The sequence below is a fragment of the Prosopis cineraria genome, unplaced genomic scaffold (genome assembly GCF_029017545.1).
Source record: "Prosopis cineraria cultivar Desert tree isolate PC_DT_omini unplaced genomic scaffold, ASM2901754v1 PC3, whole genome shotgun sequence".
Classification (NCBI taxonomy): domain Eukaryota; kingdom Viridiplantae; phylum Streptophyta; class Magnoliopsida; order Fabales; family Fabaceae; genus Prosopis; species Prosopis cineraria.
This window is the reverse complement of record NW_026555334.1, coordinates 34,099,419-34,124,402: the sequence shown is the minus strand read 5'-3', so window position 1 is coordinate 34,124,402 and position 24,984 is coordinate 34,099,419. Positions and strand designations below refer to the sequence as shown.

Sequence of the window (24,984 nt, the reverse complement as noted above, 5' to 3'; positions counted from 1 at the left end):
AGGGAGGCTCTTTTGTCTCCACCTAGTTTGCGTCCTAGGATTAAAAATTCACCGCTGGCACATATTGTATCAATGGTGCCTACACCTACATGTAAAATGAATTCAATAAAATGGAAGCATTTGCAAGTAAAGGCCAACTTTTTTCCAATGTAATGACCTTTAGACAAACTTTATATAAGTATATAGCATTTGCCATAAGTTTTTATACAAGTTTTTTACGAATAATAAGAAAAAGATTATTGTGAAGTATAAGGTTAAAGGCTATCCATGGAACATTGTAGCATATTTAATTAGAGAACATAAAGAGTTTTTAAAGATAACAAGATTCGACAGTGACCACATTCAATGCACAGGACAACCTTATTGTTTCATAATTACCAAGGTCAAATTTAACATTATTGATCATTGTTGATGCTTTGAGGTCTACTATAGATAAAATATTAATAAAATTAAAAGAGACTTGTATAGAGAGTATGGTGTGTGATTAACCTACAATCAAGCATATAGGGGAAGAGAAAAGGCCTTACAGGAAATATATGATCTTCTGCAAGATTCTTATATGATAATCCCTTGAATTTGTGATAGATTAAGGAAAAATGATTCAACTACAGTTATGAAATGGGATGCCTTATGGAGCAATAGATTTTAGAGGTTATTCATTATATATGGATGCTTTATTTTGGGTTTTCTAGAAGATTTCAAATATATACTTTATATAGATGAATGTCATCTAAATGGTCTATACAAGGGAACAATGCTTTTAGCATTTACATATGACATAGTTAGTGAACTAACATCAACTCTAAAGTTGCTGAATCATTTCATGCTTGGATTGTTATGAGAAAAATGCAATGTTGATGTTTTAATAAATAAGTATAGAAAGAAATTGGCAAAGAAGATTTTTGATAGCAAAATGGCTATTATGAATTAAAACGATAGGGTAGGATCTAATGTGAAGGAGGTTTTAGATGTGAAGTAGGTCAAAGACATTGATTCCCTAATTATAAAGTTGTCAAGAGATAAAGCAACTAAGGGTGAGAAGTTTTTGATAGGTTTCCTTAGTGATAGGCGAGAGGTGTGAGATGAGAAAGAAAGGTCAATAACGGGTGTGGGTATTTATGGCTTCACATGGGCAATTATATTATGGATCCAGATTGTTTTCAAATTAAGGTCATTTTGGTCAATTGCTAGAATACCCAAATTACTCCTAAGGACCTAAAAACTATAAAATATTTTCACTATTTGGTGGAACTTGGTTGTATTTACATTTTCTCTATGGGACCTTGGTGTGATTTTCCCTATTTTGTATAGTATTATGTTTTAAACCTAGATATTTAATTTCTTTTGAAATATTTTCTTTTGTCTCTTTTAATTGATTGAAGCAATTCACTTTATATCATTTTCTATTTACAGATCTTACTAGATCTTGTAGTTTCTCTGTGTAGTAGCATCAAAGACATAGAACACAAACAACACGCTGCCGTACAGTAATGTTTGAACTTTTATGTGGAAGTGTACTTGTCGCATCTCTTTAAATTGACTTGTAAATTGTGTTATTGAGCATTCAGGCATAGTTTTTGGGAAAAATCTCATCAAATTAATATTTAGCTCATGTGGGGTGGAGATGATGTTGTATAAGAATTAATTCACGATTCCTGATAAATATGAGTATTGTGATTTTTAATTAGTAGATTATTTTTTATTGAATTATTATCTTTGTATCATTAATTATGGAAATCATCAAGAACAATTGCAAATTATATGAGCTAGTAAGGTCTTGAAAAAGTAATCGATACACACTGCATACATGATTGTGTTTCATTTCACAAAAAGAAATGAGTGTTAGCTTTGAGTAAATAATAATATTGAACATTAAACAAGCTAAGTGTGAAAAAGTGTCTCATGATTTCACTCTCAATTGATTAGAAATCAAACAATATATAAATTACTTAAACTGGAAAAAAGTTGTGAGCAAAGGTATATCTAATTGTAATGTTTTTGACAATTGTGAACCTTATCATCAATTAATTAAACAATCTTGTTGAATCACGCACATCTATTTCCTTTCCCTTATTAGATAGATATCACATTGTTCATTGTTGACAAAGTAAACTTAGTTGAACCACATTTAAAGACAATCAATAAACTTTATCATCATATCGATCAACTCCTTATTAATTCATTACTAGTCATGTCTGATCAACTCCTTTTTCCCTAATGTTGTGTTTAGATTTGGATTTAAGCTAAATCCTTTGTTTAGGCATTTAAAAATATGTGGATTTGGATTTAGCCCAGACCTAAATCCTATCCTAGTTCCTTTGAAATCTAAAATACTCTATAAAACCTTATTATTTCAAATCTTAGCCTTCTCATCTCTCATGTCACAATCGCTGCCTCTGTCCTCGTCAGTTGTATCTCGCATTGTCATTCCCTATTGCTACTCTATTCTCTTCTATCTCACTTAAGTGTCATTCTCGTCTCTCTAACTCAAGTAAGTCTAATCTTCTGCTTCCCTTATCTCTTAAAGCTTCTTTGCATTTCATCTACACTTACATAATCACTATCCTCCTTGATCTCTTCTTCTAGGTTCTATGTTTTATTAGAAGTTTATGATGTCATCATTCTTATTTGAAGTTTTAATAATTAATGATCATTTAGATTTTGTGTATCTTTATCACACGCACCAATAAATTTAAAAACTAAGAAAACTACTTCTAATCCTATTCACATGAAATACATAGAAAGGAATTTAAGAGTAAATCTTTCAAAGAAAGATACATATTGGTGCTTTTATTAGTGTTGTGGGTTTTGCTTGTCATTCTTAATTGAGTACATAATTTTTCTAGTGTAACCTAACTTAATTATGACGTCATGAAATGCTAAAATTTATTCATCTTGTGTTGTTTTGCTTCTAATGATGTTTGCTTTTGAAGTAAAACACAATTTTTTTAATGCATCGAAGATGTGAAGCATAATACAATGAGAAACTTTTCAAAAAAGAGGACATAATTCCATCGCTTATACACCAAGGTTGTCATGTTAAAATTAAGGTCACTTTTACGTGTCAAAATTATAAGTAATGTTTTATCTGATTAATTTTAATTAATTTTATGATCCATCTAGATTTTCCTCATGAAGAAGCTCAACTTGATTCTTGGGCAGAGATGACAAGTTAGTTATGAGTATAAGGTAGTAGAAACAAATGATAATTCTAAGGGGACTCTCCTTAAAAGTGTTAAGAATAGCTAAAAGGTTTGATGCTTGAAGTACTTTTTCTTAGGGAGTGAAAATTTGCCCATAAATCATAATAGCATTTAGGGTTAGATACTATTTGTTTTCTTCAGTTAGGCAAGACTTGACCTCAACTTGTGCTGTAGCATTAGTTACTAGTTTTAATCCTAATTTTATCTCTAAATTACGGCGGTTTATAGATCGATTTAATGCTCATTGCTTGTAGTAACAACTCTAAAATCTTGTTATATTCTAGTTAGTGTTTTATTCTGCATTTTAAACTATATATCAGCCAGTAGTTTCCTAATCATTGTTCCTGATCCTGGATTTTCTTATCATTATTTTAGCATGTCCTAGTCATTGACACTCTTTTTTTACAAGAAGCCAATGCATACTAGATATGATTCTTATTGTTAAGTGCCTTCTTTTAATGACTTGTAACTCTTAAGTTCAATATGCCATGTGAAGAACTATTTATAAACTTTTTTTAATTCGTTATACTTCTTCTACTCTTTATATTGACTTATGGTGGTCTTAATAGAAGATGTTGTCAAATGAAATGATTATGTTGAGGTATGTAGAGTTCTAACAGTATGAAATTTATTTTAAAATTTGGGGTATGTAAAGTTTTAATTGCTATTAATGTTTCATTTAATAAATTTTATTTTTTCTAGACTTTTCTTGAAGCAAGTGGCTATCAAAATAGAACAATAAAGAATTGGTATGACATTGTCATATTATGTGGGAGTGATAGAGCCACTAGTAAAGGTGCTGCAAATTTTCAAGATGTTAATGAGGAAATGGATCAAAAAGGAAATGAAGTGCAATCTAATATTAATTTAAAAGATCAAGATACTTCAAGGTTAAATCCACAAAGTTCTGGAAGAGTTAAAAGGGTTAGAAAAGATCCTTAAGCCAACATAGTAATGGAGGTAGTTAACTCATTCAAAGAATATTTGCAAAGTAAAAAAAAGCTTAGTAGAGAAGAAGTCCATGCTGTGGCTCCCAAATTCAAGGACTTCAAAAGGTAGAAATGTTTCAAGCTATTAGAAAGCTAATAAAGGGTGATCCGAAAGAGTTTAATTTACTCAAGTCCTTTACCCATGATGAGAAAAAAGAGTGGATTTGATTTCTTCTAGAAAATTAATAGTATTCAATATTTTGCTAGTTGTTAAAATATTCTCATTTTTCACCTTATTTGACATTGATACTACAACATATAGAGATACTTTAGCTTTGCAAATGTGGAATGAATATCAAATTGATAGAGCAATATAAGTTTTTCTTCTTGTATTGGAACCTACTTGTAGTAAAAGGTTTCATTGTATTTTCTATATTAATGCTTTTTGATTGTATTGGAATTGAAATTCATTGCAAGCCATTTTGAATCTGTAGTAAAAACATATAAACTCATGTTATCTTGATTTGCCTCTTTGATAGTTTCTTCTAAGTGGAAATCTTTTATGCCAAATTCTTGGCAATAGGGGTGTAAACGGGCGGGTACGGTCTACCCGTGACTGTACCTGTTACCCGCCCGTTTATGGGTAAATGGGTGGCCACCCGCCCGTACCCTCTTATACCCGTTTGTACCTATTTTTAAATGGGTGGAAACGGGTCTAGGCGGGTCTAGGCGGATCTGGGTCACCCGTTTACCCACAACACCCATTTTCTTAAAAAAAAAGAATCAAAACATATAATTTTCATTCCACTAAAACTTAACATAAGTGCTCAAGTAGCATCATTCTAAAAGTTTAAATCTCTGAATAATATAAGAATAAATATTTTAACAACAAATACTACCTAAATAAGGATCAATAATTCTAATTTTTAAAGTGAAAACCCAGTCTCATCAATCCTCATTTATCTTCTTTAGAGTCACTTGATACAGCAGAAGATTGAGCTATTGACTTTTCCTCTACAAGACAAATTAAAATAATTAGATTAGTAAATAATAATATATATTATATAATATGGAGAATTAAAATAAATATAATTAAAATAACTTATTCATATTATTATTACCATCAACAGCACGTAAAGTCTCATCAAAATAGTCAATATTAATCTCTTCTAATAGGGTGCATGATGTTGATGATAGCCAATTCTATGTGCAAATGAGTGCCTCAGCCATTTTTGAAGATAAGGAACTCCTGAAAGTATCTAGTACTCGACCCCCAGTACTAAAAGCAGATTCCAAACACTGTGGAGACAGGCATAGCTAACAAATCACGTGCAATCAAACTTAGAACTTTATACTTGGAAGAATTCACATTCCACCATGCCAAAATATCAAAACTATCATCACAAGCATCAACTAACTCTGCATTTAGGTACTATTCCACCTCTGAAATTGGTTTCTTTGGACGCTTACTCATTGCAGTGGCTAAAAAATCTTGTATTGCCACATCAATAATTTTTTTAGAAGATAGAGGAACTTGCTTCCCTCCACCACTAGCACTACTCTCCCCCATCTCTATACCAGTTTCAGATGGTTCACTACCACTGGCTGTAAGAGTTGTAGAGTACTCATCAAACAAGCGATGCAAAAACCCCATATTCTTCTTTTTCATCATTTCCCTGTTCATGTAATCACCAATAAAATGTTTAAAAGCAACTTCAACATAAAAAAATTTGTATCTAGGATCAAGAATCACAGCTATTACTAATAATGGATTCATGTTTTCTGCCTTTCTCCAGTACTTGTCATACTTACTTTGCATCCTTTCTGCCATGTCACTCAATAAAGAATTAGATTCAACTGCAATTGAATCTAATTGCGTTTTGATTGCAACTATATTTTGAAAGCATGTGTTTGATGTGACATAATTTGATCCAGAAAATTGAAGAGTCATAGTATAGAACAACTCCAAAAAGGTAAGAAATTCCTTTGCCACACTCCAATCATAAGCATTAGGAGGTTTAACTGTACCTTCATCACCATCATGATCACCAAGCTCATCTTCATCCTCCTCTTCCATCCTATCAACAAAGCTTGAGCTAGAAGACAGTTTAACTTTCCTTTTGAAGTAGTTCTTATAATCTTGATCTTCATCCTCCATTCTATCAAAGACCTTAGTGAACTTAATGGCATTCTGCAACATGATATATGTTGAATTCCACCTATTACGACAAGAAAAAGATTTAAATGTTAGGAAAAATTACATATCATAATGCAAACAATCATAATTTAATAATAATATAAATTACCTAGTGGGACAATCCATGGTAAGAAGATTCTTTGAATCAATTCTCAATTTTTCAACAAGCTCCTTGAATTTTTTAAGCCTACTAGGAGAAGATCTAACAAACTTGATTGCATGCCGAATAAGTTTAATAGATTGATTCATATCTTTAAGGCCTTCTGAAACAATTAAATTCAAAATATGAGCAGCACACCGCATCTACAAGAATTCTCCATCACAAACTAGACCTCCCAAATCCTTTAAACGCTTCTTTAAAAATACAATGGCAGAATCATTAGAAGAAGTATTATCAACTGTAATTGCAAATACTTTCTCAATACCCCAATAGAATAAGCATCCCTCAATTTCATTGCCAATGGTGTCCCCTTTATGATTTTCTACCACACAAAAATTCAAAATTCATTTCTGTAATGTCCATTCTTCATCAATCCAATGAGCTATCAAACACATGTAGTTGAAATTTTGAATTGAAGTCCAACAATATGTGGTGAGTGACACACGAACTTTAGATTTCTTAAAATACCTCTTCAAATATCTTGCTTCTTCTAGATATATCTTGTAGCATAACTTAGCCATAGTAGTGCGAGAAGGGCATGTAAATCTTGGTTCAAGCACTTCCAACATTTTTTTAAAACCATGCCCTTCCACAACTCGAAATGGCATCTCATCCAAAATGATGAATTCAGCAACTGCTTTTTTGCATCATTCTGCATTATACGGTTGATGAGTCATTGATTTACTAAAAGAAACAAAGAATAAGGACTATCCTGCCTTGGCTTTGTTTGGATTCTTTGGGCAAGAATCAAAATGTCGCCAAAGGTTCTTAGTCCCAGTTTTAAAAGAATAGCCTACAAAATCCTTTCCACAATAGTTGCATTTAGCTTGATGCTTACCTTTTTTATTTATAAATTTTTCATAATGATTCCACATTTCAGATGTTGCACTTCTTTTTCGTTTAGGAGGTGGAGCATCTTCAGCTTGGGAAGCTCTAGGTTCAGTAGGTGCTGCTGGGATGGTGGTGGTATTGGGAGCTTTAGATTCATGTGCCCCTTCCATAGCTTGCACATTTTCCATAGTAACTTTAAAAGTAAAAACTATACAGCAACCAAATCAAATCAATCACAACACATTTGGTACTAGGTACATCATATTAACCAAAATATCAACAAAATTATAAGATAAGTTATACAATAATACATTCAAAATGGCCACAAACATCATATCGTAGTCAGTGCTTCATGTCCTTAATCATGGCAAGACCATATCAGTTCATGCTAGAAAAGCCATGCACCAGACGAATCAACACATAAGTAAATAAGTAAAAAAATTATGATTCATAGAAGCAATGGTTTCTGAACATTGATACAACATTTAGACGGCATTAACTTGCTATTGATTGCATCAAACATTGATACCACATTCAAATATGAAGAATTTTATTTTTCTTTCTATTTTTCTATTCAGCAAGTCAAAACCACAGAAAAGAAGCAATTATCAACAGAGGAGCCTGGAGGTCGAACCTGGAGCTGGAGTGTGCTGCTGCGTTTATGTGCGTGCGTCTGCTAGCAGAGTAGAGCTGAGGTCGATGCTGGAGGTGGAAGCCTATAGCGCGCATCTGCATGCGTGCGTGTGCTAGCTAAAGCCGCGATGAAGAAGGACTTGAATGTTACGTCTGCTAGCTGGAGGCTTGAAGCTGGAGGAAGGACGAGAGTCTTACACAAGCCGCGATGAAGATCAGGCGAACAATGGAGAAATTAGCCAGGCGAACTTGCAAAGTGGTGGACGCCAGACGAAATGACAGGGCAGATGAAGATGACGCCAGACAGAACACCGATAATAGCTGAAGCAGTCTCAAATCTCACGGGTGAAGACGAAGATGATCTTACTGCATCACATTGGTTACGGTACGGGTAAACGAATGATGAGGCAAGGCCGCGAGGGTTTTGATTTCTGGAGCAGTGGAGCTTAAGACTAGATTGATTTGGAGTTTTGGACAACTGGACGAGGTCACGAGGTGTGGGTTCTGATCTGACTCTAAAGCTTAGACTGGATCACTGTGGACAATAGCAGTTGCCCTAGCAGACCATTGGACTGAAGTTTGCCAAAAAAAATATAATATATATACGGGTGGGTATGGGCTACCCGAGGGTTAACCCGTTACCTGCCCGTTTATACTTATACGGGTATTACCCGCCCATACCCGTTTTCCTTCCCTCACTAAACGGGTATGGGTTGACCCATTTATAAACGGGTAGAGCGGGTTGACAAGTTTTTGGGTATATTGCACACCCCTACTTGGCAAGCTTGTATTTCCATCACAAGTTTTATAGACAGACATTGTTAAATGGCCATCTTGATATTGGCAAGCTTGTATGTCCTCTACTTTCATTTGTTTGAGCCTTGTGGCTTAAGATTTTCATTTATTCTAGGATTTCATGTGTTTGTGGCTCATAAAGTTGGATTATAAGTATAAAGAAAAACCAAAGTGAATTTTATTTTGGTGTTTGAAGATTTGGTAATATTCTTAATATTTTGCTTTATTTGGTAGTGAGAATATTTAGTTTTGGTGTTTCAGAATTTAACAATGTTCTTAATTTTTTTTATTGTTGAATGACAAATCAATTCTATAATTCATCGTTTTAAATTAAATTTTTAGTTTGTTTCTATTGATCAATTTTTCTAAAAAATGATTAGGAGGTTGAAGGGTAAAAATTTTGGTTGATAATTTAAATGCAAAATAATAAAAATTTTAAATAAAATTTGATTGTGGTTATTTAAAAATTCTTTGCACAATCCAAACAAAGAATTTTAATATTAGAATTTAAAATTTTTTAACTACTCAAATAAAAGATTTGAAACACATGAATTTGAAATTTAAGATTTGAAATGGATATTTTAAATCTAAATATACCAATCCAAACACCACCTAAAACTATTTTATTTCCAGCCCTGAATCTTAAACTTTTTTTTAATTATCTTCTATCAGCAGTGCATTTCAACCCGGTATTATTAACCCGACGTGCGGTCAGAGTTAGACTAGGTAATGAGGCAAGTTACGTACAGTGCACATAATACTAAAAGACGCGTGTGTTCACTTTTAATTTCTTCTGCTATACTATATATAGAAGATCAGCGATTATTTCAATCATCTCGCTTCTCCTTCACAAACGTCAATTGTTTTAAGGAGAAATATTTCAAATAATATCTCGTAATCATGTAATAGGTCCGCGCATGTGCGTCTAATGATAATCACTCACGCTACCGTATATGACTTCGAGTTAAAATTATTATACATGGTCAAAAAAGCTCAATAACTACTCCATCGATAATTATCAACCTTAAATATAACACGTGACATAATGAGGGATCATGCATATAAGGTAATGTCCCAGTCCTGATCTCTCTCTATCGTTGTATATCAACATGCTATGGTTAGAAATCCCCAAAAGCACATATAACATTTTAGAGGAGGAGGAGATACGAGTAAGATTAATAGAAGGATGTTACATCTTAATTTAAAAACCTAGCTGATTGATTTAGTCACGAAAACACATGTTCTTGGCTTCTCGAAGATCCCCTGTCAGCAGGATCCATCTCACATCAATATTCCTCAACTACAAATCTTTATTTCGATGGAGTGATCTTTGTGCACGGCGTTCAAGTTTCGTTGAGAAATTAATCGATGGATGTTGAAGACATCAGCGATGACTCAAAATAATCAAATTCAATAGTCAGCCAACCGTCCCTGTTACGTTACGTTGTATCTACCATTGCTGTGTTATGTGCATGTGTGTGTTGGATTGGATGGGTGGGTGTTATATTTATAGCCTCAGAGTTGAGATCTCAAGTTCATCACATAATAATTTCAAAACGTGGCCACTGCCTTTCATATTGTTAGGAATAATAAATACCACACAGCTGACCCCTCATGTGCCTCTTTTTGCATATTTAATTTGTGAACGATGCGAATACACGATGTATACGTACAATTATCTAATTGAAACAACATGCGTAAGATGTGACTCAATTTAAAATCAATGTAATGGATCGAAGATCGATCATTCAGCCATGTGAGGAAATCATATACATTGACCATATTTATACGTTAATCAAAGAAATCGACACAATTATTATTTTTTAATAAATTAATAAATTCAATAATATTTTGGGAAAATGACAAAAAAATTCCTTCGAAATATATAAATGATAATTTGGTCTCTCAAAATACCATAATTTTTCAGAAATTCCTAAAAACTTTTCTGTCATTAATAAATTTATTTAAATTGCCAAATTGTCCTTGTTGAAAATAAATGACTCACAAGTTTTGTTTAAATATTCAAAATTTTTTTTATATTCACAACAATACAATAACAAATTACAACTTTGCATGTTAAATTCTTAATTTGTTATTGCATTGTTGCCAATATAAAGAAAAAAGTTGTGAATATTAAAACAAAACTTGTGAATTATTTATTTTTAATAAGGGTAATTTGATAAATTATGTAAATTTATTAATGACAGAAAAGCTCCTAGAGACTTCTGAAAAATTATAATATTTTGAGAGATTAAATTATCATTTATATATTTTAAAAAAAATTTTATCATTTTTTCTAATATTATTTCCAGCCTAAATTATGAGACAAATTTAGGGTTGTTTTGTTGTCATAGAATATAAAAAAACTTGAAAAAAATAATACTTTATTAATGGTTCTTTTTTGATACTACCTTTTAAGGGACAAAGAAATTACAATAATTATAATGTAATAATATTCAAGTAACAGATTTAAAGTTTTATTAAATTAAGGGGGGTTTTTTTTTTTTTTGCCTCAAACATGATTACATCTCATAACGGAATATAGGTCAGCAAAAAAAAAAAAAGGATGATACCAATAATCATGACAAAAACTTAATAATTTTGGAGTTGAAGTGATTTTGCCAGCCGGGATTGGGAAGAATATTCTTTTCTTCTCGAGTGGCCCAATCTTGGACAGCAAATCTTGAACAGCGCCTACCACTGATATTTCTTATTGAGAGGGGTCAGACTTGAACGTCATAATAGGCCTTTGTTTAACATATAGTGTGCCATATATTTAAAGTTGTTCACCTCACGAATTTAAATAAACTTATAATAAAAATAAAAATTTATATCATAAATTTAAATTATAAATTTATAAGAGTTTATCTTTATTAATAAATAATTATTAAAATATTATTATAATTTAATTAAATATATTAAAATATAAATTATTGAAATTAAATCCATATACATTAATAAATTATCATATACAAGATATAAAAATTTTAAAATAGGGAAACTTATTTTTAGTATTTTTATTTTCTTTTGTATTAATATTAGTTTTTGCATTTAAATTTTTTTAATTAGGTCTTATAACTTTTATGAATTAAATTCTTTATAGTTTATAATTAACTCGATCAACTCAAAAAAAAATTGATGAATTTAACAAATTTAACCAAGCTTGCATCTAGTCTGAGTTTATGAATTAGTTGACACAATTTTATAAGTTAAAAATATAAAAATGATAAACTCAAGGTAAACTAGTAAGTTTAATTGAATTTGTATCTAGTCTAAATTTATAGGTGAATTGATACGATTTTGTAAACTGAAGATGTGTAACATCCTGATTTTTATATAATAAAGAACTTGTGAAATTTAGGTTTTAAAAAATGATAATAATAGGAATTTATATTATTTGAGGTTATTTAAAAATAATATTATGATTAGGTATTTAATTATGAATTTAAAAATTTAAATTTAAAACCACATAAGCAATATTTAGTTAAGATATAATACATAAATAATTTTTTTTATGTGTGTGTTAAAAAAAAGAGAAGGTAGAAGGAACAAAAAAAAGGGGGGTGGAAGGTTGTTGTTTCTAAGTCCCACATTGATTAGATGAGGGAAAAGAAGAGGTGCCTTCATGTATAAAAAGGAGGGGGTGTGTGCATTAGAAAGCATGAGAGGCTAAGATGCAATTTAGAGAAAATTATAACTTTTGGCCCAAAGGTTTGAATAATTAAATTCAAACCTATAGTTTTTTTTAATATAATTTTGGGACTCACAATCTCATTTTTATATTATTTTTCTCTCTTCCTCTCACGTTGCTCGGCGTTTTCTCGCAAGGGGGGATTATTTTCTTTTTCTTCAGGTATGTTCTAACTTTCCTGTTTAGATTAGCATTTAAAAATTTATTTAATTACAAAATTAATTTTATAGTTATTTTCTAAATAATATTAGCTTTCTAGTGATATGATTATTTTGTAGGATAGAGTAAATATTTTGATTAAGATTTTTCTATAGGATAGTTAATCTGATGATATGATGAATTAAAAATATAGGTTAAAACTCTTAGGGATATAATAAATATTATATAATATTTTTTTGAGGTTGAAACTCATGTTTAAGAATTTTTGAGTTAAAATCTAGATCTATATGGTTAAATTTATGTGGAATCTGAGATGTAAGGATAAACCTATGATTATTAAATATTTATTTAAGTATGAATAGGTATTTTTGAGGTTATAGAAAAGTGATTTGAGACTTCAGGATAATTTTAAAATTTAATTTATTTTTGGACGAATTTTTAGAATATAGAAGGATGAAATTGTGATACTAGAAGTGATTTGAGGATAAAAAAAATAGTTTATTAGGGTACGAGAATTTTAGAAAAGAATTTAAAAAATTAAATGAGGCATAAATCTTAAATTAGTGTTAATATGGATTATAGATCTAAGACTTTCTAACTCTTTAAATTAGAGTTATGTATTTTAATGTAAAATTAATACATAGTATTATGAAATAACTATGTAGATTGTGTTGACAAAGATAGTGGTAAAAGAGGAGTTGTGAAGGGGAACTTGTTATTCAAGACACAAGGTAACCATTATTAATGTGTTGTGATGGGTGTGTTTGTGAATGGTTATGTGTTGTTTTATTGTTTGAAAAAATTATGAATTATTAAAAATAAATACTGCATATACTTGTTTGAAATTATTGCCAAGTGGGTTAAAAATTTATTTTTGTTTATCATGATGAGATATTATTGTTCGGATATATTCCTATTTGGATATTTGAATGATGCATGACTTGTCAGTGTATTTTAATGTATGGTGTCAATGGGAATTTTTGTTCGGTTAATTATTACCACGTGGTAAGCCCTCATTGGACCCAATGAGTGGCGTGTCGCTTGGTCCAACTCACCTTTGGCCGGGTGATTTGGCGTCCGAGCGTGGTGAAAGGAGGATATAAGGTGCAGTCATGAAATTAAATACTTGTTCGGTTTGTTTGAAAATATTGTTCGGTTAAATGTTTTGTGTGCCCACTTAGCAATCGCATGATTAGTTACATCCGCATGCATCATTACATATTAATTTTTGGTTATTGGGACTTTTAAGTCTCATTCCCCGTGGTTAATATTTTTACAGGATCGAGTCCGGCCGAGAAAGCACCAGAGGTGTAACTATGGTGTATGAAACACCATCTTTTACGTTGCCTCTTATTTTGGATTATACAATGTATCTTGTGCCAACTTAGGACATATCTTCTTTGTGAAGCATGTAAACTCTAATCCTTTTTATTAAAAGTATTTATATAACCAAGAGGATTATGTCTGTCCCTCTTGATTTATGATCTGATTTGAATATCATGCCATGAGGATTATGTCTGTCCCTCATGGTTCTAATTGCCTTTTTGGATATTTTAAGACTTGCGTTATGTCTTGGATGTATCATGGTAAGAAAATTTTCTACCATGATAATGGTTTTAATAATTTACGAAAAATTGGTCTGTAAGTTTTGAGGGTGTTACAAGATGCAAACACATTAGACTCGTAATCAACTCAAAAGTTTGACAACTATACATATACCACTTCTTTTACTCATTTAAATATTATTATCATCCAATTTTGTTTAACTTTTTATTGTACATATTTGACCTTTTATATGGAAAAAAAAAAACATATACGTCATATACATCAGCTTCTCGGGTACATGGGACTATTCTTAGATTTTACATTCCGACCAAGAATAAGATTAGTAGTTCGAAGTCTAATACACAATATTCAGGGTCAAAAAAATAAAAAAAAAATAGTAAGAGGCAACAACGAGATACAGTCCTTTAAAATTTTAAGATATTTTAAACTAATTTACGCTCTAAAAATGGTACAAATATCTTTTTATAATAGCGTATCCCAATTATTAATAACACAATGCAGCTTCTTAATATCTAATGCTCTTCGAGGGCAGTTTTTTTTTTTTTTTATAAGTTCATCAAGTACTCTTCAAACATCTAAAATCAGCTTATTTTTAATTAATAGTCTTACTTTACTAAAACCGTCTTATAATTTCAAAGTGAGGAATACCAAGGGCTTGTTTGATTTTGTTCTTATATATTTTTTATTTTTAAAAAATTATTTTGCAAATTAATTTTAAAAAATTATTCTTCAAAACAAAACAAAACAAAAATTTATTTGATTATATTAATTTAAAAATAAATTTAGAATTAAAAAATTTCTTGATATTAATGCCATCGGCGGTTAACGATGATAGTTTATGATAGTAATTGATGAAAACAACTACTTATAATTTTCAATTATTAAAGGTGTGTTTTGAAAATAAGAAAATAAAATGAAAATAATTTCAAGATATTTTATTTTAAAAAATAAAAAGACAAAAATAATTTTAAAAATAATTAAATTCGAAACTTACTGAATGAGAATTTTAATTTTATTATTCACAAGGTCATGAAACTTCATTTCCGATAGTGAACCCTCTGTCCCTTCCCAAGTTGGGCGGCTCTTCAGAGGCAGAAAGCATAAATTGGGAATCGTACGTTGCAGCACGTCATCGTGTATGAAATCGTGAATATCCTTATCTTCTTCCTTAAATTAATACTATTTTGCACGAGACTTATTGATCAGCACATAATCTTTTTTGAAACCCATTTAAATGTAACGAGTAATTAATAATTACAACTGCCGTTAAGAAAGTAGAAACCATCTGATGACAAAGTAACCAGCTAATAGCATTACATGGTTACCTGCATTAATAAATCCACTTGACTCCAGATATGAGCAATATAACCACAAATTTCACCCATGAAATGTCTCAACACGTTTACAACAAAACATATAAACAAACAGAAAATAAGCATTAACAAAGTATGTATTAAACTAAACTGCACCACATCAACTTAATTGTAAGGAATCTGTGGATTTGATGTGCCGACCGTTCTTCCTCATGATAATGTATTAAATTATATTGGGCCGTCGCGTTTACAATAAATATATATGGATAATTATTCTCTCATTTTGTCGTTAGTTAATTTTAAATTTCTACAAACAATTATTTCACGTGGCCCGCTTTTAGTCAATTATAGACTTGAAAAGTATAAATATGATTTTAAATTTCAAAGTGAACTGAGTTTATTAATTTTGATATAAAAGGGTTCCGCGGTTCACATTGGCTGCTTTGGCACCATATTTGAATTGTTCAAAAGCTATTTCGACAATACAAACTCAAAAATTTTAATTTATAATTTTTAAATAATAAATTTATGTTTTTCAACCCAGATTATTCAAGCACAATATGATGCAAAATGATCGTTCCTATTGATAGAAGAGGTGATTCATGTGTCGATCTTAAACAATAGATGAGTTAAGGTTCGAAACGGAAAAAAAAATTGAGAATGATAATTTTATTTTTTAATCAATAAGAATCAAGATGAAAAAAAAAAGTACAAGAGTCATATAGATATTCATAATAAAAATATGAAGAGAACAAAAAAATTGAAGTGATTGAAATTTTGAATGATTGGAATAAAAGAAGAATTTAAAATTGTAAAGGAGTTATAAAAAATAAATTTGGATTTGAATTCAAATTCATAAATTTTTCTGTGTATCCAAAATGATGATATTTGGACCAAATCTAAAGCTAAATTCCAACTACTTCAGACATACTATTAGGTTGCATTTGGATAGATAGATTTAAGTTAAGAATTTAAATTTAAAATTTTATATTTTAAATCTCACATTTAAAATTCATAAATTCTAAATTCTTTATCTAGATGATATAAAAAAATTTAAATTATAATATTAAAATCCTTTATTTGGATCTAAAATAAAATTTTAAATTCTATATTTGAATTTAAAATAAACATGGAAGATTGTTCAAAGTCAACGCTCTAAGTAGCCAACTTTCATTGAGATCAAACGATCAAAGCCAACTAAGACTGTAGCACTGGTGACGACCAAGATGGGATGATCGACTTCCACCAAGACTAGACCGATGCAATGATAGGAATCAGATGGCCGACTTCCTCTAAGACCAGACTGATGGTGACCACCTAGATCAGACAGCTGCCTTCCATTGGGACCAGATGCCCGGCTTCTATCGAGACTAAATCTATGACAATGACAAGAACCAAATAGCTAACTTCCACTTGGACCAAACTGACGGTGATATGGGGACCAAACGGTCAACTTCCGTCATGATCAGACCAAATGGCTAACTTCTGCAATGATTGTTAGGCTGACTTCCACTGAGATCAAATTGATGACAACCACGGGGACACATCCATCAAGATAGGACTAATGACGACCATTGGAACTAAATGACTAACTTTCACAAGGATTCAAACCAACGACGATGATTGAGATCAAACGACCGACTTTCACTAAGCCCAATCTCGATGAAAGTAAGTCATTTGATTTTAGTAAAAGTCAGTGGTCACCAATGGTTTGGTCCTAATGGTCATTGTCAGTTCAGTCCTGGTGGTCGCCATTATTAGGGTCTCGATGGAAGTCGGTCATTCAAACTGTCAATTTTGACCAGTCTTCTTAGTTTCTTCAAAATTTAAATATAAAATATGAAATTTGAAAATTTGCTCCAAACAAAAAATTTAAAATGTATGAAGTTTAATTGTGAGATTTCAAATATAAAATAGAATTCTGGTCCAAATCATTGTCAAATTGGTTGGTTCCCTTAAAACCTGATGCAACTAGCATGGAAGTAGCAGGGGCTTCGTCGTTGTCACCACCATGCAATTCTAACCCAATGGAGCTGCGTTTTAAGTTCTGGTGAATCTGGATATTCCCACTGCGAATACCAGCTCGCAAAAATGGCATATTGCTCGAAGCACCAATCGATGAAAGCATCTGATCCTTGCTCGTAATAGCAACTCTATCTCTTAAACTAAAATTCTCCAGATCACTTTTATCAGATTCCGTAAAATCGTTGAAAATAGTAATCGTGCTACACACACTTGGGGTACCCAAGACCGAGTTCGCGCTACAATAGTTGTCGAAATCGGAGTCTCCACATGATGAATAGCGTGAAGATGGAGAAGAAACATCCCCATTATCGAATGGCAAAACCTGCAGGGCAGGAAGCGAATCGAAACGATCGAGAGAGACGGCTTCGCAGGCGGCCTGGCAAGAGCCGTCCCCATGATGTATCATTTGAAGCTCAATAAATCCTAAAAATCGAAGCTTTTAGAATAATGAATCAAAAGGAAAGAGGAACCAAATCAAGGATATAGCCCTGATTCGGTTTAATCAAAGTATCCAGGAAACGGACACGGAGCACCTTACCTGTTGGCGCTGCAGAATCAGAACTCAGGTGATCGGGATTTCTATTGCGACGAATTCCAATTTCTGAGTCACAAACACTGAAAGCCTTCAAAAATTTCATTCTAAAAGAAAGCAGAGAGGCGGGAGCTACCTTGGTTTTTTGCGCTGGGAAAAAAAAATTAAAATTCCGAATCCAAAGAGCGTCAATCAACTGTACCATACATGGGCGAACAGAGTTGGCAAGCTCAGGGTCACAGAAAGATGGGACTTTTTTTAATGGTTGTGATTACCTGGCCACAGCCGCTCACGTATTTGGATTACAAAGAACGAGAACTTGACATCGCACTAGCCCTATTTGTCTCTTTTACCAAGATGGCCGGGTAATTGTTAATTGAGACCAAACAGCCAACTTCCACAGAGCTCAATCTTGATGGAAGTCAGTCGTTTGATTTTAGTGAAAGTTAGTCATCACCAATGGTTTGGTCCTAATGGTCATTGTTGGTCCAATCTTGGTGGTCACCGTCGGTAGGGTCTCGATGAAAATCGATCATCCTGTTTCGATTATCACTAATGCTATAGTCATAGTTAACTTTAACTGTTTGATCTCAGTGAAAGTTGGTCATTCAAACTATTGATTTTAACTAGTCTTTTAAGTTTCTTTTAAATTTGAATATAAAATTTGAAATTTAAAATTTTGCTTCAAACAAAGAATTTAAAATTTATAAATTTTAATTATAAGATTTTAAATATAACATTTTAAATTCAAATTCTCAACTTAAATTCACCCATTCAAATACAAGCCAATAAAATTCCACGTTCAAGATAAGATCTAAATGGTGCAGAAGGACGCGAACTCTGGTCATGGCCGGTCTATATAAGGACCTGGGAAATGGCTATAGCTCCTCACACGCAGCCAGAAATTTGAAGGAAACACAAACATGTTGTCACTAATGGATCTCGTGAGAACTCTCTGTTCCAGAATTGTTCACCAGTTCATCCACAAAGACTTCCACGAAGCCGTTTCCAGGATGACCATCATCGATACCTTTCTGTTCCTCGTACGAGCCAGATAATAAATTTATATGTCTCATGCTCATGCTGTTGCTGATACGTATCTACACTATCGATCATTACTTATATGATTAATTCTGTTTGGGTATATATGGATGCAGATTGTGCACTCCATCGACAAGATGGGGATATGGCCACGCCTGCCAGTGTTCCTGGGCCTGTTTTACCTGGGAATAAGGAGGCATCTTCACCAACAATACAATCTGATCAACGTCGGGAGGACTCCAGTGGGCGTGAGGTTCAACCCCCTCGATGTCCCCTTCCGAACTGCCGACGGCAAGTTCAACGACCCCTTCAACGACGGAGCTGGAAGCCAAGGATCTTTCTTCGGCAGGAACGTCCTCCCTGTTGAGCAGAAAAACAAGGTCTCCTTCAACACTCTAATTAATTATGTCTCACCGATCATGACCTGTGAACGAATCATGACCGCCATTGTAATATTTGCAATAATAAGACATAAATATTAAAACGATACGCCAAGATGCTAGTTAAAAGCCAGGGCTCAAAGCTGTCCGGACTGTAGCGGCCACGTACATGAATGGATTGGGGCTTTTGAGAATTTGAGTTACTTAAGATTGTCGGTGAAAAGCGCAATAACAGTGTGCTTACTGCAGCTATTGAAGCCGGACCCCATGGTGGTGGCCACAAAACTTCTGGCACGCAGAACTCTGAAGGACACCGGGAAGCAGTTTAATGTGATCGCAGCTTCCTGGATTCAATTCATGATTCATGACTGGATCGATCACTTGGAGGAGACCAACCAGGTATTTAATTTCATCGTTAAATATACATGAAGTTGTTTAGAAATCGGCTCTCTCTCTTTCTCTCTCTCTGGTGTGATGAAGAATATAATTAAGAGAGGTGGTGGTTGCGAAAACGGTGATAGATGGAACTAAGTGCGCCGAGGGAAGTTGCAAGCCAGTGCCCACTCAAGTCTTTGAGATTTTACAAGACCAAGGAAGTCCCAACTGATTTCTACGACATCAAGACCGGTGCTGTAAACATTCGTACACCCTGGTGGTAAGAGTAAAGTATATGAATGTTAATACAATAAACATATGTGCTCCCCTCAATACCTGTTTTTTTAAATACTAGCATGATTAACTATTACAAGATCTGCATCTGCGCGCACGCGCATATCTTTATAATCTGATTTGTTGCTTCTTTTGGCATCAGTGCGAGTGGGCAAGTGGCCTGCTAAGAACGTGTGGCCATCATTAGTTTTTTTTTTTTTTTTGTTATTATTATTAATGTTTATATTACGCTTTGTTTTTAATTTTTTTAAAATAGACCACCTCCCCTTTTTTCTGTCAAGATAAAATATCATACTCTCTCATAATTACTATCTTTAGTATAAGATAAATTTTGAAGGCTATTTTTTTTTAACCCTTGATATATAAGGTAAAGTTAGAAAAGATAGTACTATTTTTTATAATTTTTCTTATTATTTATTTATTGTCATTTTAATTCTATAGAATAATTTATTACAACTATTAATTGCAAATAAGATTAAAATTAAAAAGTTACATATTTTTTATCATTTTAAAACATGACTACCAATTTTTTAATAAGCATGAAATTGGTTAAATTTAACTTATATTGATTAAGGACATTAAGGAATATCACATAAAATTAGTTGGAATAAGAAAGAAATTACAATAATTAGAGTTATTTGAAATTGAAATAATAAATAATTAAATGATAAATTTGCTCAAGGAGTTTTTCCCTCAAAATGATTGGTATCTTTGACTTTTGATTGGAACAATGTTACTTCAAAAGTTTAAAAAATAGTGCAAAATGATTGACCAATATTCAATGTTACCTGGAAATTATGATTGGACCTAAAAAGTAATTTTGCCTCAGATTTTTTTTTTGGAAAAATAACTAACATTCTAAACTTTATATTAGCATAATATTTTTTGGGTTATTATTGATGTTCAAATGATGAAGAAAAAATCTAGCAACTCATTATCATTATTAAAAATAGTCATATTTCTAAATTTTGATAAAAGATCTCACCGCAGATTGTTTTGACACAAAATCAACTCTCAAACATTACACATATTTTCTTTTGAAGTTTAAACTTTCCCTTTTTTTGCCCATGAGTGGCTCTTGATTTATATACTGACTTTTTCAAACATGCCTATAAGCAATATAGACTAGCTTGAACTCTAACCTAGAGGTGTTCTTTTATTTTTGAGTTATTAACAAGTTATGTTGAATATTTCTTTTCATTGTATCAATTAAAATTTTAGAATACCAACTACTTCTTATTCAAACAAATTTCACTGGCAAAATTTCCTTTTAACAATTAAAATAATGGTCAACCATTACTATAGGATAACATTGCATCAATTTTTAAATTTTTAAAGTAACATTGCTCTAGTTAAAAGTTAAGAATACTAGTTGTTTGGGTGAAAAACTTAAGAGGCAAATTTATATATCCTTTAAACCCAAATAATAAATGCGGATCTCTAGATTTGTGGGTATTAAATTATGATTTGTTGAGCGGTGGAAAACTGAAAATTAATTCGGGTTGATGAATGAATTTTAATGACAACATAACGACAGGTGATAATGGGAAAAAAACTGAAATAGATGAATTGACTTGATTTTTTAAATATTTTTACTTATTTTTTTATCTTTTATAAAATGTAAAATATTTTTAATTTCTTAAAAATATAAATTTCATGAAATTTATGAATTCTAATCGTGGAAGAGAGACCCTAACGTACATTTGAATGTGCTTTTTGGCAAAATGCGTTCAAATGTTACCACCACAGATCAAGTGCTTTCTTTATTTATCACAATAATATATATATATATATATATATATATTTGGTTCGCGTGGGGAGTAGTACTCCTCTTTCGTTAGAGTACATATTATTTACCCTTTCAACCAACGTTTTAAAAATCAATTTTTTGTCATAACTTTTATACTCTAACTGATTAGATCAATGGTTAAAATAATGATGTAATAATTAAATAACAATTAAATAAAAATAATATTAAAAAATCATCTTGTTATTAATGCTTGACTTTGTTTCTAACTTTAAATTTAAAAATGTCTTAAATATACATGAAATTTGTTTGTTCTTGCTCATGGAAATAATGTCTAGAATTTGCTTACAATAAATTTGATCCAGATTCAAAAAATGTTAAATATGCAAGAGATGAAAATGATGAATATTATATATGTGTATGCGAGTGAAGGGACGGAAGCGCCATATACGGGAGGAATGCAAAGGTGCTGGGGAGAGCGAGGACATACAAAGACGGGAAGCTAAAGGTATCCAGAGACGGGACCCTTCTCCACACCGACGACGGAATCGCCATCGCCGGTGACGTCCGTAACAGCTGGGCCGGCATCTCCACCCTGCAGTCCCTCTTCATTCAAGAGCACAATGCCGTCTGCGATGCTCTCAAGGCAAGCTCACCTTCAACTTCGTTCAATATTCCTTCATTCGTTCACACACACACACACCCCCACACACACACACACACATGAAGTTAAAGCAATCACGCGTAACGCTGATCATATTTATATATCCATTTAATCCAGAGGGGATACCCAGATTTGGAAGACGAGGATCTTTATCGCCATGCTAGGCTGGTAACTGCAGCTGTCATCGCCAAGATTCACACCATTGATTGGACCGTCGAACTCCTCAAAACTGACACCTTACTTGCCGGCATGAGGGCTAACTGGTATATACGATTAATGACAAATTGATTGTTTCACTGCATCTGTGTTTTCTAGTATATATAGACAATTGGATGACTAGTTGATAGGTGAAATATTGTCGTGATCACGCTCAGGTATGGATTACTGGGAAAGAAATTCAAGGACACGTTTGGGCACGTGGGAGGAGCTATCTTGGGAGGATTTGTGGGGATGAAGAAACCGGATAACCATGGGGTTCCGTACTCTCTCACCGAGGAATTTGTGAGCGTCTATAGGATGCACTCCCTGCTACCCGATACCCTCAAGCTCAGAGACATCTCCGCCGCTCCGGGACCCAACAAATCTCCCCCCTTGATTAAAGAGTGCGAGCCCACATATCCACCTTCTGCTACTGTACCAATTCATTAATAAGGGGATTATATTTCCAACTATAACATTAACTTTTGCTGGTGTACCATTCTGATAGGATTCCAATGCCGAATTTGATCGGCCTGCCAGGAGAGAAGACCTTAGGAGAGATAGGGGTTGCAAGGCAACTAGTATCCATGGGCCACCAAGCCTGTGGTGCTCTTGAGCTCTGGAATTATCCAGTCTGGACGAGAGACCTGGTAGCACAGAACATGGACGGCACCGAGAGGCCCGATCACGTGGACCTACCAGCTCTTGAAAGTAAACGCTTGCTCTGCCTCTGCTCATCAGTCTTAAACTTTCATCCCAAGATTTAATCGTAAACCACCCATTCATGTATTTGCAGTATACAGAGACAGAGAGAGGAATGTGGCGAGGTACAACCAGTTCCGGAGGGGGATGCTGTTGCTGCCAATCACAAAATGGGAGGACCTGACGGACGACAAGGAAGCGATAAAAGTATTGGAAGAGGTGTACGGGGACGACGTGGAGGAGCTGGATACACTGGTGGGTCTCATGGCAGAGAAGAAGATCAAGGGTTTTGCCATCAGCGAGACCGCCTTCATCATATTCCTGCTTATGGCATCCAGGTAACCAAGAGTCGATGCAATTATGACTATGGGGTTTCTGTGGGGTTGATATACAAGGGCTAATTATATGGGGTGGGGATATATATGATGAATGCAGGAGGTTGGAGGCAGACAGGTTCTTCACGAGCGACTTCAACGAGGAAACGTACACGAAGAAGGGGCTGGAATGGGTGAACACAACGGAGAGCCTGAAAGACGTGCTAGACCGTCACTACCCAGAAATGACGCATAAGTGGATGAACTCGTCGAGCGCTTTCTCGGTCTGGGATTCTCCTCCCAACAGTCATAATCCCATCCCCCTCTACCTGCGTGTTCCCCATTAAGTGCGTTTTGTTTGGGCCCTGTTACTGGATCCTTCGCTTGGTTCCCTTTGGGTTGGGTTGTGTTTAATAAAAGCCTGCTTGTACTTGAACTTCTGAATATATTTCTAATGTACTGTTTAGCTCCCATTGAAATGTGAATTTTATATTTGGAATACAGAGTTGCGTGGCCTCTAATCTAAGACCAGAATTAGTAAATGGTTAAACAGCCGTTAATTGTCCGAATGTACTAGCTTTGTCGCCACAAATAGGAGACACAGAACAGAGACGTGGCAGCTGATCCACTAAAATTTGAACTGCTGCAACTAGGCGCTCTTCCTCCATCAATCTGATTGATCCAGCAAACCAAAGTGTCAACTTTGATTTGATGTAAGTGGATGATCCGTCTGGTTCCTCTCAAAATCTCATCCTCCCGGCGTCCCTTAGCGGCGGGACAATCAATCCAGGCCTTTCAATTTATATTGAATATCTCATGCCTTGCCACATATTCCTATATTAAAATAATTTTTACACTTTATTTTACTACTTTATATGTATACACACACACACACATATATATATATATATATTATAGAATAATTCAAGCTAATTTTTTCATTATTTTTTATTTTCAAAATTTGTTTTAAGAAATTATTCTGCTTCAAAAATAATCTGTAGAGTAATTTTTTTAGAACAAGTTTTGAAAAAATCAGCTTAAATCATTATAAAAAATATATATACAAAGTAGTGAAATAAAGTACAAAAAATTATTTTAAAACTAAATTATTTTAGAATGAGATAATGTGATAAAATATGAGACGCTGAATATTAGATTGAAGGGCCTGGATTTTGTCCCCGCCCCGGGACGCTTGAGAGTGCGAGAATCCAATTCCTCGGATCACTCTCTCCAAT

The 24,984-nt window shown here is 33.1% G+C and overlaps 3 protein-coding genes across 3 annotated transcripts; 1 reads left to right on the top strand and 2 right to left on the bottom strand.

Moving 5' to 3' along the window:
* Positions 1-5,564: 5,564 nt before the first annotated feature.
* LOC129305532 (zinc finger BED domain-containing protein DAYSLEEPER-like) lies at positions 5,565-7,508 on the bottom strand. The gene is made up of 4 exons (XM_054945535.1): positions 7,328-7,508; positions 6,662-6,811; positions 6,439-6,592; positions 5,565-6,351 (listed from the first exon to the last, which is right to left on the bottom strand). Exons 1-4 carry the CDS (start codon positions 7,506-7,508, stop codon positions 5,565-5,567), a joined length of 1,272 nt encoding a protein of 423 aa, XP_054801510.1.
* A 9,116-nt stretch (positions 7,509-16,624) lies between these two features.
* LOC129305531 (uncharacterized) lies at positions 16,625-18,381 on the bottom strand. The gene is made up of 3 exons (XM_054945534.1): positions 18,041-18,381; positions 17,454-17,925; positions 16,625-16,853 (listed from the first exon to the last, which is right to left on the bottom strand). Exons 1-3 carry the CDS (start codon positions 18,237-18,239, stop codon positions 16,625-16,627), a joined length of 900 nt encoding a protein of 299 aa, XP_054801509.1. The 5' UTR covers positions 18,240-18,381.
* Positions 18,382-18,902: 521 nt separating this feature from the next.
* On the top strand, positions 18,903-24,250 carry LOC129306273 (alpha-dioxygenase PIOX). Its single transcript, XM_054946766.1, has 10 exons — positions 18,903-19,077; positions 19,192-19,455; positions 19,705-19,854; positions 19,977-20,110; positions 22,304-22,517; positions 22,653-22,798; positions 22,910-23,137; positions 23,242-23,444; positions 23,530-23,773; positions 23,871-24,250. The coding sequence occupies exons 1-10, from the start codon at positions 18,958-18,960 to the stop codon at positions 24,094-24,096; spliced, it is 1,929 nt and encodes a 642-aa protein (XP_054802741.1). The 5' UTR covers positions 18,903-18,957; the 3' UTR covers positions 24,097-24,250.
* The last annotated feature ends 734 nt before the right edge of the window (positions 24,251-24,984 follow it).